The sequence below is a fragment of the Doryrhamphus excisus genome, linkage group LG14 (assembly GCF_037039965.1).
Source record: "Doryrhamphus excisus strain RoL-2023G ecotype Guam linkage group LG14, RoL_Dexc_Guam_v1.1, whole genome shotgun sequence".
Classification (NCBI taxonomy): domain Eukaryota; kingdom Metazoa; phylum Chordata; class Actinopteri; order Syngnathiformes; family Syngnathidae; genus Doryrhamphus; species Doryrhamphus excisus.
Window position 1 is genome coordinate 5,837,304 of NC_136370.1, and position 20,327 is coordinate 5,857,630.

The 20,327-nt window shown below is 40.2% G+C and overlaps 1 protein-coding gene across 2 annotated transcripts in view; it reads left to right on the forward strand.

The window, feature by feature from the left end:
• The first annotated feature begins 2,697 nt into the window (after positions 1–2,697).
• The window catches only part of stxbp6 (syntaxin binding protein 6 (amisyn)), a 62,863-nt gene continuing 45,233 nt past the window's right edge, over positions 2,698–20,327 (forward strand). The window contains exons 1-2 of one of the 2 annotated variants that reach the window (XM_058090332.2): positions 2,698–2,937; positions 12,913–13,124. In XM_058090332.2, coding sequence (XP_057946315.1) covers positions 12,971–13,124 — 154 coding nt within the window. In that variant the 5' untranslated portion in view covers positions 2,698–2,937; positions 12,913–12,970. The remainder of the gene's footprint in view (positions 2,938–12,912; positions 13,125–20,327) is intronic. The other variant, XM_058090331.2, reaches the window with a different exon arrangement.

The following is a 20,327-nucleotide window of genomic DNA, read 5'->3' on the forward strand; positions in this document are numbered from 1 at the left end:
CAATACATAGAGTCCTATGTATGTAGCATGTTTTTTTTTATTTCGCTGAGCAAACAGTGCTCCTAGAGCATGTGTCGAAGTCAATGTAAAAATGTATCTGCCATATAATGTAATTGTTTGTTTTATGGACTGAGCACCACCTGTCCCCTAAACAATTAGATTACCAGAGCAGAGGCAACAAAAGACCTCGTCTCTATTCATCATAAAGGCAGAGTGATAACTGTTATTGTTTTTCCAATTAGACCTCCAAATTGATGCCCCGTCTTTGGGGGGAGCAACAAATAGCCATAACTAGGATTTTGAGTTATCTTAATAAATTAATCCCGATAGAACATTTATTGGTTGCACGGTGGGCGAGCGGTTAGAGCGCAGACCTCACAGCTAGGAGATCAGGGTTCAATTCCACCCTCGTCCATCTCTGTGTGGAGTTTGCATGTTCTCCCTGTGTATGCGTGGGTTTTCTCCAGGTACTCCGGTTTCCTCCCACATTCCAAAAACATGCTAGGTTAATTGGCCACTCCAAATTGTCCATAGGTATGAACGTGAGTGTGAATGGCTGTTTGTCTATATGTGCCCTGTGATTGGTCTCGCGACCAGTCCAGGGTTAACCCCGCCTCTCGCCCAAAGACAGGTGGGATAGGTTCCAGCACCCCCCGCGACCCTCTTGAGGATAAGCAGTAGAAAATGAATGAATAACATTTCTTTTCAATATGAGGCAAGAAAAATTTATGAAGTTCTTCATAAAGAAGGACAACATATCCAATGTCATACATGGCAAGAGACAACACATTTGCTTACCAATACACAATCTGGATCAGATCAAGATGAAAATTGGTTTGGTTTGGAAGCCTCAGCCATTGCATAGGCAGAGGAAATAGTTTAATAAATTATTATTCATTCATTCAAATTACATTAGATTGAGTGGGAATTCTAATGTAATTCAAATTACATTTACCACTCGTATGTAGCCGAACATGCTACGTGTTACTTTCTATTCACATTGGTGTCAAATCTGGATCCAATCTGGGTTGATATCACAGATTTTGACCATTCACATGCACATTTAATTAAACTGGAGAAAAACAAAACACAACAAATAACATTCGACAACAACACAAGTGTCTGAACATGTTAAATATAAATTTCCATGTTATATTTTTAATTTAGTTTGGTTTGACATAACAGCTTCTGACCTTGCACACCAATGACTAGACAACAGAGGTGTGGACTTAAGTGACGTGACTCGGACCCGAATTACAACTTCGATGACTTTGGACTCAACTTGACAGTATCATCAAAAACTGTAAACTTTACTTGAACTTTGGCATCCTTGACTTGGACTTTAGTCCGATGACTTGAAAATACATGAGATTTTCAGTGAATGTGTTTAGTAAACTATTCAAAGTAGTCAACAAACATGCCCACCGTTATATCGTTTTTCGCAAGAGCAAATTCATTCATTCATTCATTCATTTTCTACCGCTTTTTCCTCACGCGGGTCACGGGGGTGCTGGAGCCTATCCCAGCTGTCTTCAGGCGAGAGGCGGGGTACACCCTGGAGTGGTCGCCAGCCAATCACAGGGCACATATAGACAAACAACCATTCACACTCACATTCATACCTATGGACAATTTGGAGTGGCCAATTAACCTAGGATGTTTTTGGAATGTGGGAGGAAACCGGAGTACCCGGAGAAAACCCACGCATGCACGGGGAGAACATGCAAACTCCACACAGAGATGGCCGAGGGTGGAATTGAACCCTGGTCTCCTAGCTGTGAGGTCTGCGCGCTAACAACTCGTTCGCCGTGCCGCCCGAAAGAGCAAATTTTCCCACAAAATCTGCCTCTTTGAATGCATCTATTAGCGTCCAGTCAGTTTTAAGAACAAACAACGGTGTGACTTACATTAATGTGCGTGCCAGATTGCTGCTAGAAAGTTATGCGCACACTCATCCAAAGTTCATTGGTTAAAATGAACGTCTTCAGAAGTATTTGTTCTTGTACTGGTACTTTGATGATACAGTATAATCAATGCAGACAAAGCTACCTGTAACAAGTGCATGAAGGTGGTTTTGCTGTGATAATTATGACAATTTATTGCTTGGTTATCATTTTATTTTTTATTATTTAAATTAAGTATTTAGTAAATTACTGTCCGACTTGCATGCCATACAATTCCATTAAAAATACATTGCTTTTGGACAAAATCAGTATGTTTTCCTTTTTTTGAAGCAACAACATAGTACTGGTATCAGATTAAAAAAAACATTATCCAACTGTGCAATTCCACATTCACAGCCTTGCACATATTTTTTTGTGACATAATCACACAAAGTCAGCTACTATATTAGGGTTTACGGGGCAGTTAATGTATGTTAGAAAGATAAATCATACAATTCATGTGGAAAAACACACCTTCTTTTGCACTTATATTACATTTGAATGTGTCTTTAGTTAGTATATTGGCTAAAACAATCGTCATACTTATCTGTAAGTCACTGTCAATCGAAATGAATGGAATATTCAAACTAGATGGCTCAACAGACTTGGTAATCGTGTCTTGTGCTTTAAAACACAATTCATTGTTTTCAATATGCAAACGTGTGTAGAGGAATTCCAAAATATGGCTGGTGACGTCACGACTGTGTGTGTGTGTGTGTGTGTGGATATATATTTGTGTGTGTGTGAGGGAGAACCTGCTACTGGCTGCTTCATCCACAGCCGCAGTCAGTCAGTCAGTCAGTCAGGCGAGCGGTCAGGCGGTCGGTTCCACTGGTGAGTGGAAAAAGTCTCCTTTACAACACGAAACTCTGGAAAACAAAAAGTGCGGACATGTTAGATTAATCGACAAGCTAGCTTTTAGCCGGAGAGGTGCGCGAGGCGAGGATTTGTGGGCTGCACGTGGAACGAAGCGTCGTTTTCAACACATAAACTGGTAAGTAAATACCACCAATGAGTTTGTCTTTGCGCGTATGTGGTAGTAAACGAGTTCTGATAAGTGTTTTTGCAGTCCTTTTTTCAGTATATTGTTAGGAAAGACAGCTGTTGTTTGCTATTCGCCACTTTTGTATTGGAACAAGTGTGCGCGTGCAGGTAGACTAGTGCGCACGAGACCACTGTTTTGCTAACCAACTAATTGTACATCTTTCAAACTACGAATTGAACAATATCTAACGCATTTTTTATATGTATTTGCATTGCTTGAATATTCTTAACATGACACCTGACATAGTTTACCTCTAAGTCGCCCCCAGCCTTGCACACTGAGTTGGTATGATCCTGCTGATTAACATAACATGCATGTTTAAGTATGCTAGCTGTGTTAATGTAACATATTTAAGGCTGAAACTGACCTTCAGGTCAAATGTTTTATATGAATGTTTAAATATTCAAGAGAAATACCACTCAGTTAGTATGTATTTGAAAAATACTAAGTGTATATGGAAGTGTTAATGGGGACCTACTATGGTTTTTCCACTTTTCTGGATAATGAGGTTTGCGCATTTGGAAGTGAGCCCTGAAGGAAGTTTGGGATGGTTCAAAAAGCTTGATTTCAAAAGGCGTGGTCAAATCGCCCCTTGTGATGTCACAGAAGAGTGGATTTCCTTATTTGTTTCTTTAGTTAGGGAGTTATTTGAGCGTGTGACCGATCACAGCGGAGTTGGCGGGCCGGTGGAATAAATTAAAACAGACCGTTTTGGTGGTAAGCACAAATCAAGGAAATACAGCTGGAATAGGTGCAGATTCTGCAAAATCTAAAACGTTTTCTGTTAGTGTGTAGATGCTCTATAGGTGACCACAACTCAATACAAAGGGTTGAAAATGAACATAATAGGTTCACTTTAAGGCTCGTTTAAGTTTTAATAATGCATGTATATTTGTTTATATTATCACTAAAAATGTTCTACAAGGTAGGCTAAAATATACAGGTGACTTCCCCGAACCCTTGGTTATTTTGTATTGGGCTAATTGTCACTTTCTCAATGGTTTGATTCATGCTTGTTCCACTAAATTCAAGTTGGATGTGTTTTTCTCATTATCTTGTGTACAGTCCATGTTGATATTTCATACAATCATACATACATTCATTTTGTACATATGGAGGACTTTTCCTATTTGGAATTTCCAAAGTCTGACCTCCGAAGTATCAAGTAGTTTCAAGTAACCAGAAAAAATACATTGACGTCCCCCACGCAAGTGACAATTCTGCAAGCTGACATCGAGCAACTTTTCCTAGCTGGATAACATTGTACTTTTCTGGAATGTATGTTTTCATTTGTGTTTCGGTAAGATTAGGTAAAAACTACCTACAAGGATCTCCTTTCATTTTCCTTAATTGCTCAGTAAATATTGCATGACTCCTAACAACAAGGATATGCAAGCTGATTATGCCTTTTATTGTGTTTAATTTGGTGCTGATCCAAACTACGTAGCTTCAACTAGCTTCAACACTTGCTCTAATCAGTAGACCAGTAACTGCATCTGCATATACTGCAGGTCTGCGAAAGGCCGACTTCTTTGGTTGTTATTAGCCTTGAGGCTTCTAATCTTAACCATGTTCCATGCTTACGATGCTGACTATAGTAACCCACTTATGATAAAATATTGCCTCTTCCCCCTGGCAGCAGTTCAGGGGCAGGGCTTAATTTGCTCTGCTACGCCATAAAAGATAAGCTTACACCGTATCTTGCTCCATATTTCTTCTGTCCAATTACATTGAACATAATGTCAACCACAGAGCTGGCTTTGCAGTTGTGTTTACCACCTTAACTTATCCCCTCCCCCCCACAGAAAAAAATGATTTTAGGTTTTATTTTTTTGCTTTTGAATTCCTCACTTATTGGTCTGTTGTCTTACCAAATTTATTGCCATGGGTTACAGTTACAACAAATATTGAGCTCAGTTTGGTGGCTGGCATCAGGATTATTGATTCATGGCAAGGTAACGCCTTGCTGGCATTATGTAACATTTGCTAGTTGCCAAGTCACCCTAGAAAACTGACTGTCCAGATTTTTCTTTTTGAGGCGTGTTGTTTTCCTGTGCCTACATTTTGCTTCTTTTTAAGTTAACAGTTGCAAGTTCTGCTGTCAAACATGCTTAAGCATAATAGACTTGAGATGGAGAAACATGGTTGGAAACTTTATAAGGATGTGCAAATTTGGTTTTCTGGTCTTGACCAATGCAGATCATGAGATACCGTTCTATCTTTAACATTTGACATGATGTATAAATGGAAATGACGCAGATCAGACCAGATTTTTTTTGCAATCAGGACTAGATGCATCTCTTTAAGCGGCCTCAGTTACTGTGCATCTGGATTCAAAAGATCATCATCATTATTACATCATTTTAGTGTGCAAAGAACTACAGAGTCAACTGCTGATGACGCCATAGATGGTGGGACAATGACAGTAACAAGATGCTAAGGGATGTTTTGTGGGGAAAAAAAACCCCAAAAACATCAGGTATACAGTTGTACTCGTGCAGTGTACTAGTAAAACTACAAGACGCTCTGCATATTGTATGCTAACTGGAAAATGTATACAAACCGAGGCAACATTTTGACCTAGGGTAAACTGAAAATTATGCTAACCCAGGTACTTTATATATCCTTGTCTGTTAATTGTGTTTTCTTGTAGATTAATCTTTAGAATGACCAGCAGATCAGAGATGACAACCCTAAAGGCAGAAACACAACAGACATCTTTAATGTTTGTTTCCCTTTCTTCATACAAAAGTTTTATTGGTGAATATCCTTTTCCCCGTCTGGAAAAAAATGGCAGGTAGTGCTTTGCAGGCAACGTTACAACAGAAACTCATTTGTTTGCCTTGCTGGGCTGAAGTTTATACTGTTTCCAGTGACGTCACACACCGCAAACAGTGTGGTTTTGGCTCAAGGTCGTGCTGCTTCTTCTTTTTTTCCCTGGATGCTTGGCAGTCTCAAACACTAAACAAACGAGAAAGAAGTGTGGTGTCACCGTGTCAACAAAGTGAACCACGCAAAATGAAGGGTACTAGTTTAACCGATCAAGCCTGATGATTTTTTTCAGAAGAAAAGCTTTTGGAGCTATTTTGCACTGGATTGAATCCTTTCCCAGTTTGGATAAGCAATCCTACTTTTGTGCTTGTTTTTCCATTTTCTACCAATGAAATTGAGATGTCTTTTCTGCCAAACAACAAAAAAGCTTAATGTTTTTCCAGCCTCAAAGTGGAGCAACTGCACAGTGAGATTCCCCAAGTGATGATTTGGAATTATGCACTGTAAAGCTGCTAAAAGTATTGTCAGCCTCTCGCATTGATGCAGTCTCTTGTATAATACCAGCGAGAGTTCTTTCTCGGCATGAATTGGAATGTGTAGGTGCACAAAAGAAGGTTTCATGCAGCTATTTCTCCACTCATAAAATGTGGCTGCTACGAAGACTGTAGTGTGATGCAACATTGGAACAGGATGGACACCACAGACATGTACTGTAGATCCAACCGTGACATTATGGGATGTACTGTAGTGTATATTCCCCCATGTGTGCATGTGGCGATGTTGGCTATATGACATATCCCACAGAAGCCCTCAAAAGATGCTTGGGATATAAAATCCAAAGCAGTGAGTCACTATGAAAGAGTCATCAGACATCTTTTTACCACAGTTTATACATTTCACATATATAAACAGCTCACTACTGTATTTTTAAGTTCATGTGCCACACAGAATTGCCACAGTAGCGTCTGTCCTGTGTGTCAGCCCTACTATCAATCAAACGGGCTGCCTTCCATTAGAGTTTGGTTTAATGTAGCTTGGCCTATGTTTGGTGTTTGTTGAAGCCCTGTTTACACAGAGATCCTGTTGAAGAACAGTTGTTTGTCGGCCAAGTATTTCATACCTAACACAAAACTCGGGCACTGTCAACACCAGGCATCAAGTTATGCAGGTATATCCAACTTCGCCTGGTACTGTGTTAAAGGCACAAGCAGGTAAATGCTACATCTACTTTAATGTATAAAAGAGGAACATACTGTGCATTCCCTTGTACACTGGCACCGTCCTACAATTCGGGATGGGGTAGGTCCGAGCCAATATTGGATAGCAGCATAATTCACATTTATCGTCAATTGTCCCTACCAAAGATTTTCCAGTCCATGCATCTGGTAATGGTAATGGTTTTATTTCATTTGAACATGCATCAGATTACAATCCCATAATCAGTTCACAGTTCCACAATCAGTATCTGTTACGTTTGTTCACTTCCTGCTTTCCATAATACAGTTTAAGGGTTTTTTTTTTTTTTTACTAATGCACCTTGTACCGAAGTACGAGGTGATATGAGCATCCAATGACATAATGGGTACCATAGTAAGTGTCAATATAGTGATATATATAGCACATCATGACTGGTTCAAGACTCTTCATCCTTGTATTTAGCAAACATCAACTGCTTGTATTGTTTCTTGAATTGGCTCATCGTTGTGCATTGTTTGAGGTCCTTACTCAATCCATTCCATAGTTTGATTCCACATACTGAAATGCTATGTCTATCATAACGTAGTCCTAGCATAGAAGTGTTTCAAATGTACTTCTTCCCTGAGATCATATTTCACCTCTCTTGTAGAGAAGTATTGGATGACATTTTTAGGTAATTGGTTGTTTTTAGCCTTATGCATTATTTTAGCTGTTTGGAAATTAACTATCAGCAATTTTTTTGTGATGTTAGAAATAAGGAGTTAGTATGTTCTCTATAGGCGGCATTATGAATTATCCTTACTGACCTTTTTTGCAGTACATTTAGCGAGTGAAGATTGCTTTTGTAGTTATTACCCCATCTGTACTTTTAATGTTGAAAAACTTAGCTTCAAGAATATCAGCAAAAGTAGCCACATAGCTGTCTCCACATATGCACTACAGCCGCCATCCTCAGCGCTCCGCCAATTGCATTCAAGGCCACACACAAAAAAAAAAACAGAGAGCCCTGGTATTGGAATTGTATCGGTATCGATAGATGTCCAAATTCAAATATCAGGATTGGGTCGGAAGTGGAAAAATGTGGATTGGTGCATCCCTAGTTAGTTAGACACACCAGGAGTCCCGAAAAGAATATGTGAAAGGCTAAAGCTTTCTCTGCTCCAAAAATCAGTGGATTAGTTTGTAAACTTTGTGGGGTTGGGGCCCATGCTAAAACAGATTTTTCACAATGCCAGCTGTTGCTTTTTTTATCCTGGTGCATAAAAACGTGTCTGCACAGCCAACATTGAAAAAAAAAACAAGGTCTCTGGAGAAGAATCGAGCACAACCAGCACTGAGCCATCGCCCAGCTCGGCAGTTAACGAAGTGCTTTTCTCCTTGGAAATGGGGTGATAATCAGCCGTGAAATTTATGTACGTTGCTTCACTGCCGTTGCAGCAACACGGCTCCTTCTTCCAGTGCGCTTACATAAGACAGCTCACAGTCAAAGCATAAGCTAGGCATCAGAGCTGGCTACATCTCCCTGCCCGGAGGCTCCTTGTCTGCTCCTTCCTCCCAATTTGGTCTTCTTCCCTCACCATCCACTCATGCTTCAGTGGGTCACCTGAGGGGGGGTGGGGATACACACTGATCTTTGCCTGGTGACAGCTTGCGGGTAGATGTGGGCTGCCTCCCTTCTCAGCTGGAGGACTGTGGATAGGAAGGAGCGATTAGGGCTTCCACTGAGAACATCTCTGCAGGGCTGAAAGTGAGTTTTGCTTATACCTTCACCAAAGTAATAATGGTGTCGTAGCCATTTGTTTGGTTGGAAAACTGCTTTGTCATTTTTCCACAAAACATTGTGGAGGAACTACCCTCTAGTTTGGATCTCCTTCTCTTGCCATTAACTATGGACGCCATCAGGACGCTCCTATGCAAATTCCAAAAGTGCAATTTTGTGGCATCGAAGGCGACAAGGCCTTTGAAGGCATTTTTTGTTCCAAAAAGCCTTCTCTCCCATGCCGTCTAATGGTTATTGGGCTACACTGGGGCAGCATCGATAAGAACCTTCATTTAGACTGAGGACCATCCCACGTATTGACGGACAGCGAATTGGATCCTCCGGCTCAGGGTCTACCACTTCATAACCCTGCTCCATAATAACCCCCAGGATGTGCTAAGAAATTGAAATTGACGTCTTTAGGAATTGTAAACAAATGTGGTTTTCCCTTATGGGCTATTGCCATTGCAACTTATTTGGCTTACAGCCATGTAAGGAAGTCTGCTCCTCTGTGACATCACAAAGGGACAATTTTACCACGCCTTCTGAAACCAAGCGTTTTGAGCCATCGCAAACTTGTTTCAGGGCTCGCTTTCAGACCTCTTTATCTGAAACTTTGGCATCGTTTAATACGAGAATATATAACATTCTAGCTACATGTATAGGTCAGAAAACTGGAAAAAGCATAATTTACGTTTGTATTGTGTTTCTTGATTTCGACTATTTGTTTTTAAAAAATGGTCTCTTTTTATTTAAGAGTTGCTAAACGTGATGCCAACTAGTAGAATAGGCACTGTGTGTTATGTTATTATGCTATTAAATCATCCATCCATTTTCTACCGCTTATCCTCGCGGGGGGTGCTGTAGCCTATCCCAGCTGTCTTTGGGCGAGATGTGTCGTACACCCTGAACTGGTCGCCAGCCAATCACAGGGCACATATAGACAAACAGCCATTCACACTCACATTCATACCTATGGACAATTTGGAGTCGCCAATTAACCTAGCATGTTTTTGGAATGTGGGAGGAAACCGGAGTACCCGGAGAAAACCCACGCATTCATGGGGAGAACATGCAAACTCCACACAGAGATGGCCGAGATGAACTCGGGTCTCCTAGCTGTGAGGTGTGCGCGCTAACCACTCGACCGCCATGCAGCCCGCTATTAAATCAATGAACAGAAATATGAATGGGTCCTATAATGATCTTTATTGCCATATTGAGCTGTAGTGTGAATCATTCAAAATACGGGTCAATGTTTTGGCAATATTAAATATTGATGCAAGTTTTCTGTCCTTTTACACATGATTTTTTTTTTGCACAGCTTGGTTTGCACCCAAAGCAAGTATTTTTAAATTTTTTGTCTGTTTATTAATTCTTTGATTTTTTGTTTCTGTTTAATTGTTAGATTTTGTCCCACTTACCCCTTTTCCAAAACACTTACAATATACAATTTCATTTAAATGTAATGTCTGTTTTCCAGTTTCATTCACATTGCTCTTTAGCCATACAAAAATGTACAATGTATATTCTTTCCGATTACTTGATTAATCGACAAAAATTTCACTAGGATACTCAATTACGCAAATATAAAAAAATACATGTATTATAGATATATTATAAATGAGGAATGCCTGTACTGTATATAGTAGATATTTGTAAGCTTTTTAAACTGAGGTCTTGTACATTAGTACAATTTCGGTATTTGTGTGTATATATAATATACCATTTGTGGTGCTGAACCAAACGTATTGTTCAGCCTTGGCTTGGTTCTGCCATCGTCTAAATCTTCACTGTTCTAAAGCTAATGTGCTTTGTATGTAAATGAGGATGAATAAAGATTGCACACTCCATGTGTGTAGGTTGGTTGACTAAGAATCTATTTGTACAGTTCTTTTCTCCTCAACAATTAGAATGTAAATCTTAAACGGTCGCTAGCTATAGGCCTCCAGAAGCTTGGAAGCATATTGGTTCCATTTCCAGGCTGAGCATGCAAGATACAGCGGAGTTGTCACTGGTACAGATCGCTATCGCTTTGCTTTGCACCGTATGCTAAACGGGCCTCGTGTTATTGCATTTTTCATTTCCGAGCCAAATACGAGCTGTTCGAATTCAACATATGACATTTCTCCCAGAAATGTTCTTTAGTCGGGCGCCAGACCTTTTTATGTTCCACTGAGTTCCCTTTGGGCTGACGTAATCCCTACACAACAATGACCTCCAGCCAACAATGGCCTCTTTCCCAGTCCCACTTACATTATCAAGTGGACAAGTTTGTGGATTATTTACTGCTGAACTGTACCCTGTTTTTGTGTCTCGTTTTTTGCTCCCCTTGGCCTCAGCATATTACCTTTTTTGAAAGCTTGCAGCAAGTGACAAAAGTTGGTAGTTTTAAGGTCTGTTGTTTATTAGCTGACTTTTGGACTTTTTCTCGCCATACAGTAGTTCATCCACTGGTTATGATTCACAAATTGATTCCTGGGCTGGAGTTTGTTTGTGTGTGTCTCTCCAGTGTGCTTCTGATCAAATGCAGTTTTCCTGAGAACATTTGGACCTTATTAAACCACTTCTTCGATGCACAGGCATCCACTTAGAGTGAGTGAACTCGAGGGCCACTCGGCACTCTTGACTTGAAGTATCTCCATTCAGCCCCAAACAAACAATGTCACTCGTGGGTTAACTGGTAAAAGCAGTGTGGGTGTTTTGTGTATTTGTCAAACATATAAATCACTATACCGAGATCCCGCAAAAAAGAAACTCCAATTTTAGCTGACAGTTCAATGCAAAAAGATTAGATTTTAAACACTGGTTAGTTGGGACACATGGCAAGGTAGCACTGTATATGACAATAAAAACAATGCCTGCACTGCTCCAGTCTCTGGCAGGCGTGATAACTCAGCGACAGTAGATACAAATAAATTTGGTCTTTGTGAAAGAGCCTACAGTGTGGACGCACATTAATCGCACGTCAAAAAAAGAAACTTCCGTTAACTTTGACAACCCGAATTTTTATTTCATTCATTCATTCATTTTCTACTGCTTTTTCCTCACGAGGGTCGCTGGAGCCTATCTTCGGGCGAGAGGCGGGGTACACCCTGGACTGGTCGCCAGCCAATCACAGGGCACATATAGACAACCATTCACACTCACATTCATGCCTATGGACAATTTGGAGTTGCCAAATAACCTAGCATGTTTTTGGAATGTGGGAGAAAACCCACGAGAACATGCAAACTCCACACAGAGATGGCCGAGGGTGGAATTGAACCCTGGTCTCCTAGCTGTGAGGTCTGCGCGCTAACCACTCGTCCGCCGTGCTGCCCCGAATTTTTATTTATTATTATTTATGTAAGTAATGAATGAATTATCGTCGCATGGTGATGCAGTGGTTGGCATGTAGGCCACAGTCAGGAGATTGGGGGAAGATCTGGGTCCGATTCTGGGTGGATGTACCCTGCCTCTCGCCCCAAGTCAGCTGGGATAGGCTTTTCAGTATCCCCCCGCGAGCCGAGTGAGGCTAAGCGGTATAGAAAATGGATGGAAGAATGCATGGATTATCGTCCCAGGCCTTGTGCCCACAACAAGACTTTTTTTTTTTTCTGAATGAGAAATCTTGTCATGTTTTAATCTTGCCAGATCTTGTGACACTCCTAATTTATAAATATGTGTTTTGCTTTTATTGTTTTTTGCTCACTTTTAGTTTCTCCCAAAGCATCCATTGAAATGGACACTTGAAGCCTGGTACTGAGCATGACGCCATCATGTTCTGTTTTGGTTTCCACTATGCAAAGTTGCAGCTGTCATTTCTCACCGGCAGGAGGAAAGATTTAATTATGACTCTGCGCACTGACTGTGCTGTGAGCTTTGGCTTTGTATTGCTATGAATTTTTCATTTCTTTTTTATTATACCAATTTTAATTGGCAAGAGCATTGATTTCAGTACATGACACATCTACGTTGCCCTGCGGGGATCAGAACCGCCTCTTCCAAGCATGCCTGGTCCAAGGAAGTAATGCTTTAAGTACAGATCTGAGCAGTCACACTCGTCTAAAGAAACGAAGCAAAAGACGGTGGTACTTGAAATATGTTTGCGGTGTCTAACTCCAGAAAAGGAGCTTCATCCATCATCATTCATAATGTGCCCATCCTCTCTCTCTCTCTCTCTCTCTCTCTCTCATTCTCTTCTGCCCACTCAGTTAAGAACGTACCTCGTTGCCGCCTCTCGGAACCAGCCGGTCCTGCTTGTTGCCCGAGATGAGTGCCAAAGCAGCCATCCACAAGGAGGTCTTTGTACCCCACGACGAGAAGATGCTGGCAGCCGTGCAGGTGAAGCGGAAGACCAAGAAGAAGATCCCGTTCCTGGCAACCGGTGGCCAGGGGGACTACTTGACCTTCATCTGCCTCTCAGGTGACTAACCCGGTACCATATTTCAAAACGTCTGACTGAATTCCCACCTCGATGTTCCCTATGATGGGCATGTTTCCTCTGCTGCACTAAATCAGTTTACGACTGAGCTGCAGGTCAATCCTGATTACATTTACTTGGAAATTGAATAATTGTTTCTCCACAAACGAGGGTTTAATTTCTGTTTCATTGCCTATTAACTGAATTAGTCATGCGTGGCGGCGTAATACAAGAGTCCGCCAATCTGCGCAGGGAAGCGGCAGATCAATGAAATGTGATGTCTAAATGGAAATCAGGCGTCAGGAGTTCGCATCACAGCATTCAGCGGTTTGGTGTTTAATTACCACTTGTTGGATTTAGTTCTCATTACTGAAACAGAAAGGCCAGAAGGCCATGCAATTAAGAGTTGACATAAATTCATCTCAGTCATAATTACTAAACCGGCTGCACGGCCATGGAGTGCTTAGCGTGCAGGCCTCACAGCTAGGAGACCCGAGTTTAATTCCACCCTCGGCCATCCCTGTGTGGAGTTTGCATGATCTCTCCGTGCAATTTCCAATTTCCTCCCACATTCCAAAAACATGATAGGTTAATTGGTGACTCCAAATTGTCCATAGCCCGAAGACAGCTGGGATAGGCTCCGGCACCCCCGCGACCCTCTTGAGGATAAGCGGTAGAAAATGAATGAATGAATGAATACTAAACAGCTACGTATATTAGGAGTGTCAATAAAAAAACAAAAAACTTTTGTCGTTTTCATGACAGGCAGTGTAATATATTGTTAAGCATTGGAATTTAAGTGGTTTTCTGGTATTTAATCAAAGTGAAGAATCTCAATCATATATTATAGTATATATATATATTTTTTTTTTATGTTGCCATTGATGGCGACATCACAGCTCCTGAAGCAGATCACTCCAGAATAGGAACATTCAGTCTGCTTGATCTGCACAACGTAATTGAATGTCTGCCTTGACATTTGAGGATAACGAGTGCTAAAACACAATGCCAAATTGACATTGACTTTTTAACGACTTTACATCTACAAAGGGCACTTCCTAGAATTTTTGATAGTGCTGTATCCAAGAAACAGTCCTTTTGAGTGAGTGAAGAAGAAGCTCATGGCTATCTTTTCATATTATGAATGTCCCTGGCTATATATTTATAAGAATATATACAGTAATAAGTCCTACCGGCTGCCATTCAGATGTGAACGATGGCCTTGCAATAAGTGGAATCGACAGCGTTTCTTGAGATTTGCAGTCCAGATCTTTACGATCTTTTTGCTTGCGCTGGAATGTATAAATTTTTTTGCTGCAAAGAGATTACTTCATCCCAGCCTATGATCAACCTGCCTTGGAGATTTTGGTCTTTTCTCTGTACTGTTCACATTGTTAGTCTGAAAAGAGTGTACGTTTCAAAACATGCACCCCTACTGTCTGGACCATTATTAACATTTACACCACAGGGCGGCGCTGCTGTTAAACCCCAAAGTTTGGTACGCACTTTCAGGGAATTGACAAGTAAACGCAAAATAGTCTGCTAGCCTGCTTTTCATGTAGGGTTTCAGTTAACTCATTTACTACCAAAGACGTATTTGTCATTTACGTTTTTTTTTGTGCAGGAGGCAAAAAGAGGTGATGATGCATCTGCACAATAGAAGAGATCATGTTTAGTGCAGTTTTAAGCTGTAAAAACGACCACCAGGCGGCAGAAGTGTGTTTTATAAAAGCTCGGCATGCATCTTTCCAATGTAATCATCCACTCCACAGCAAGCAGGAAGTTGAAGTTGAAATTGAAGGCGTGTAGCAAGGTTATGCATTGAAGGTAAATTCAATACGTGCACAATTTAATCCCAAATGTGAAAACTGTAAATAGGTTATGGTGTTATATTTGTAAATACGTACATTATTGTCATATATAACAACAATTTTTTGTGGTGTTTGTGTTGTGGCATAGTTGTTTCGATATTGTGACAAAAAACATATGGCTAAAGTTGTGTCAAAGTGAACGTTATGCTTGAAATTGATCTTTTCACAACAAGCTTTTTTTTTCTACTGCTGATTACTAAAGAACATCAAAAGTTTGAAACTAACTTTTTTTCTGATGAAAAATGAGAATCTAATCTTTCTTTTGGTAGGTACCATGTTTATATGTAGAACACTATTATACTACAATATTCTGTGTGCCTCGAAATTCGGTCAAAATAGTCAAAAATAGCCCTTAAAGGGGTGTTTTGAAAAATGTCTGGGATGGAATGAGTTAAAAATGTGAAAACACTAGAAAGAAAAACATTCTGAAATACACAGTGTTTGGTTTTAGTAACTCTTGGCCATTTTGATTTTGTAAAAATAGCTCTCACAAGTAGAAAATGTTGAAGGCTACTGGTATCGTATAGACAATAGCATGTAGTGTTTTTCCTGCATTACCACATGTGATGACTGTGTATACATGTTTGCATAATGTCCGTTCACTATATTTAGCCTCGGCTGCCTTTCAATACAACAGTCAATGGAGTCTCATCACATTGTTCTGGAGGTCTGCCCATGAATAGTGATTGAAGACTGTACTGTTAGAGAAATTCAAAGCTATGTGGATGTGGAGCCATTCACTTCATGTGTAAGTCCTTAAGGTCATTGCATGTGCAAAGAGTGACCATTCAGTCTGTGTACATTTAAGATGCATGACTTTGGAATGCTTATGTGCATGCACTGTACAGTACAGTATGTAAAGCTGGGAATGGGGGTTGGGATTCTGTCAGACTTTCAGTAGCACAAAGTGGAGACCCTCGGGCCATACAGTGGCTGTGTTATGCAATGCATGGTATGCCACAGCTGGAAGCCAACAGTGGGAGGAGGCAGACACAAGCATGGACGTGGTGCCAGGATAAAAGACCCGACTGTCACTGAAGCGCTTCTCCAAAATGTTGTCCATCCATCCATCCATTTTCTATCCAGCGTATCCTCACTACGGTATGCTGGAGCCAATCCCAGCTGTCTTTGGGTGAGGGGCAGGATACACCCTGCACTGGTCGCCAGCCAATCACAGGGCACATAGTATAGACAAACAACCATTCACACCTATGGATAATTTGGATTCGCCAATGAACCTAATCTTTGGATGTGGGAGTAGACCCAAGTATCCTGAGGTTACCTTGTTTTTAAAAGTAGAGTTTCAACCTGAAACCAGTTTACTGGCATGCAGACTACAAAACAATACCTTAACAGTCACACATCTGCTCAAAACATTATTTTAATCGTCCAAGTTTGTTGACACCAACACTGATGCCTTTCATCTTCATTGTATTCCTCGTCTCCATTCAGGAAGTTGTGTTCTGTAGTGGAAGTACGTGTTTTCAGGGCGGTTCTGGCATCAAATGAAGTTGCTCCTTAAAAAAACATGGCAGAAAAAACATGTTTTCACAGATTGTTTTGCAATAGGGAATCTGTTTCTTTTTTAAAGTTTAAATTATCATAGACCAGAGATCTAGTTTTTATTGACTTATGACTCTGGCAGGTTGGAAGTGGTGAAATAGTAAAATGATGTTTGTCGTGCTCCCTCTTGGAGAGCAGGGTTCCTTGTTAAAAAAGAAAATCACACATGGCTTCAAGAGAAATGTTACCGCTTCTGTTGTTTGGCCTCACCGTGACCTCTTATTTCATCATATTGTCAAAAAGTCTTGTACAGATTTTAGTCTCTTACCAAGTAAGGTGCAAAATCAAAACCGAGAGTCTTGCTAGCATGTGCTGTGACAATATCACCAAGTAGGTTTCGTTGTAACGCCCCTAACAACAACATCGCAGGAGTTTCCCTGGATCGAAGCCAGTGAGCTCAACGTGGTCCAAGTCAGTTAGCGAAGGTTCACTTTGATCACTGGGCTCCATGCGGTGCCTTTATGGCTGGACCTCGAGGCTGAAATGCTCGGCCGCCTGCAGAATGTTTGGCAACAGAGATGAGAGAGCCCAAGATAAGACTCGGCCAACGTTTCACTGGCATCACAGACCTTTTAGTCTAGCATGATTCTCACAGGATCTTACGGGTCCTAAGAGGAAATCGTTTCTACTTCTTTGGCCTAAGGCAGTGGTTTCCACACTTTTGCCTTGTACCCGCTATTGCTGCACACTTAATAAAACTTAAACATTTTTTAATCTCCATTTACTTGAAATATTGAACATGATTAAGATATTCTGGTTAAAATATTTCCATTTTGCATAACCAATTTTTTTTTTAAGTATTCAGTCGACATATATTTTTAAATTCAGCCAGATTGAATCCTTCCTTTTGAAAAGGTTGAACTTGAGCTCCATAATTGTACACTTTGGGAACCTAGATCCCGAGGATGATGTGTTTATGCTTTGTCATTGTGTGGTTGTCACGGTGGGATGCATGTGGGCATCCACGTAGGATTATTCTTCGGCGAGTATTCAAGGTTATGCAGATTGGCATGTTGTAAGGTGGTTTTGTTTGCATGTTAATTTCATGTTTAGTTTGTCTCATACTTTTCCACACTCCTGATAACTCCATGCGCCCTATTTCTTTGGTTTAAAATCACTAAGGGTATCCCGATCCTATATGGATATTCGATATCTGTCCAATATGAAAAAAACAGAGGTATTTGATTATATTGCTCGGCATGTGAAATCTTTGATGTAATCACTTCAATACGTCATTTATTGTGCTCAATGACCACCCCATCAGTGGTGAATAATGTTGGGATTAAACAATTTTTTTATTTTATTTTAACATATTACACATTACAAAACAAACAAAATTATGAAAAAACAAAACATGTATGATTCATTCTCCTATCTTATCAGATTGATTTATGTATTGGCCAGCATACAAAGCTGCAACATCGGTATTTTATTGGAAGGGAAATGTTTCAGGATACACCTAAGATCCCCCTCATCTGGGCTGGATTTCAATCAGGATGCTAGTGTGACCCGTATCTCTAATTTGCCAAAAATTGGAATTGTCACTTAAACTGTCTAGTGTAGGGGTGGGCAAACTATGGGCCACATCCGGCTGGCCAAGTGTTTGAATGAAAGCATTTTATTCACACTTAATATTCAACCTGGCATCATGGCTTGAGCCAACCTTTTGATGGTTTAAGTAGCTGTTTAACAAATTTCGTTATTTATGTGGTTGGCTGTTTACAAAGTGCTCCTGAAAGGGCCACAAGCACATATAGCAGATTGCGCAACACTTTTACAGATACAATAACTCGAGGTGGACTGTTACGTGTAAAATATGTAAATGTTGTTAAAGCAATGCAGCCCGCGAGTCAAAAGGTTTGACCACCCGTGGTCTAGTGTAAAAACATGCATGTTTGGTAAATTGGGGACTCCAAATTGTCCATAGGTATGAATGTGAGTGTGAATGGTTGTTTGTCTATATGTGCCCTGTGATTGGCTGGCCACCAGTCCAGGGTGTACGCCGCCTCTCACCCAAAGTCAGTTGGGATAGACTCCAGCATACCCCGTGACCCTAATGGGGCTAAGCGGTATAGAAAATGAATGGACGGATGGAGATCCTTTCACATGTTCAAGAGCAACATCTTTATTCACATTTATCCATATTCACATTGAACTGTGTGAAAAATGTCAAGACAAATCCGACTTGTATGCTAGGACTACGTTATGCTAGCCATAGCATTTCAGTATGTGGAATCAAACTATGGAATGGATTGAGTAAGGACCTCAAACAATGCACAACGATGAGCCAATTCAAGAAACAATACAAGCAGTTGATGTTTGTTAAATACAAGGATGAAGTCTTGAACCGGTCATGATGTGCTATATATATCACTATATTGACACTTACTATGATACCCATTATGTCATTGGATGCTCATATCACCTCGTACTTCGGTACAAGGTGCATTATTAAAAAAAAAAACAACAAAAAAACAAAAACTTTAAACTGTATTATTGAAAGTAGGAAGTGAACAAATGTAACAGTTACTGATTGTAAAAGTACCAGATGGAGGGGTCGGATTTAATAGGCTTTGCTGCTTCTTACTCCTTTTGGACATGTGGAACTGTGAACTGATTATGGGATGCACTCAATTCTAATCTGATGCATGTTCAAATGAAATAAAACCATTGCCATTACTTATAGGGTCGAGCTTTGGGGTTTAGTACATACTGTATTTGTCAGAAAATAACAACGCAGGCAACACAGTATTAATGCATGTTTTGACAAATTTTCACCCTTTTGTGTGCAGCAGTTCAGTTCATTTTTGCGAATGTAGATTTGTGGTGCTTCCTCACTAGAACTGTTCACCTACTGTTCATTTACAATCTAAGAATCTCATTCAGGAGTTGAGCCTGGTGTTACAGGGTTACAATACGAATAAAATCTTGCACTCGCAGCTCCAGCCAACTTTTGCATTTCCGTACATACCACACTTTTTTCATCACCAGCTACTTGCCCCACGGCTATTGATTGCCTCACGAGATGGATGGGCGAGCGGCTTGTTTAACTCGCCGGTAAATTAAGCTCTCTGGGCTCAGATCAGTTATATGCCTTGTTTGTTTGCTTTTCAAAGACCTTAGTCTGACTTTCTTGCTTTCCATATATGAGGTAAGTATTGTGAAGTTGTGTGGGTGCTCTCGCCAAGGCTACCTTAGACCTTCCCACCTGGAGACAAAATAGCTCATAATAAATACATATTTATAGTTTATGATCTGTTTGTGACCTCTCAACGCATTTATTAAAAACAGAAAAATATACAAAGCTTTTCAGTGCTTTGGTTCAGATTTTCTACAAAAAAAGCTCTGCTAAAACATTCCATTGTTCTCAAATATCTTAATTTTTATTTTCCTGCACAAAATAAGATGAAAAATAAATAAATCAAGAATAAAGAAAATCAATCAGTAATAAATAAATCTAATAATAATAAAACGGCAAATAATAAAAACTTAAGAAACCACATATAGTTGGTGGGTAGACAAATTATTTTTTTCAGATTAAAATTAACAAGGCATTATTAGAGCCCTGTAGACATGACAAAACACAACTATAGTCACATTTATACTCTTTTTATTTACAACATATTGCGCAACTGCAGGGTCTTGAGACACATGCCTACTCGCAAACTAGAGAGCTAGCGAACTAAACGGTAATCATCAAGTTATTTCCTTTAAACTTAAATAGCCAAAAACGTACCACTTCCACACGGATAGGGAGGATAACTATTAACAG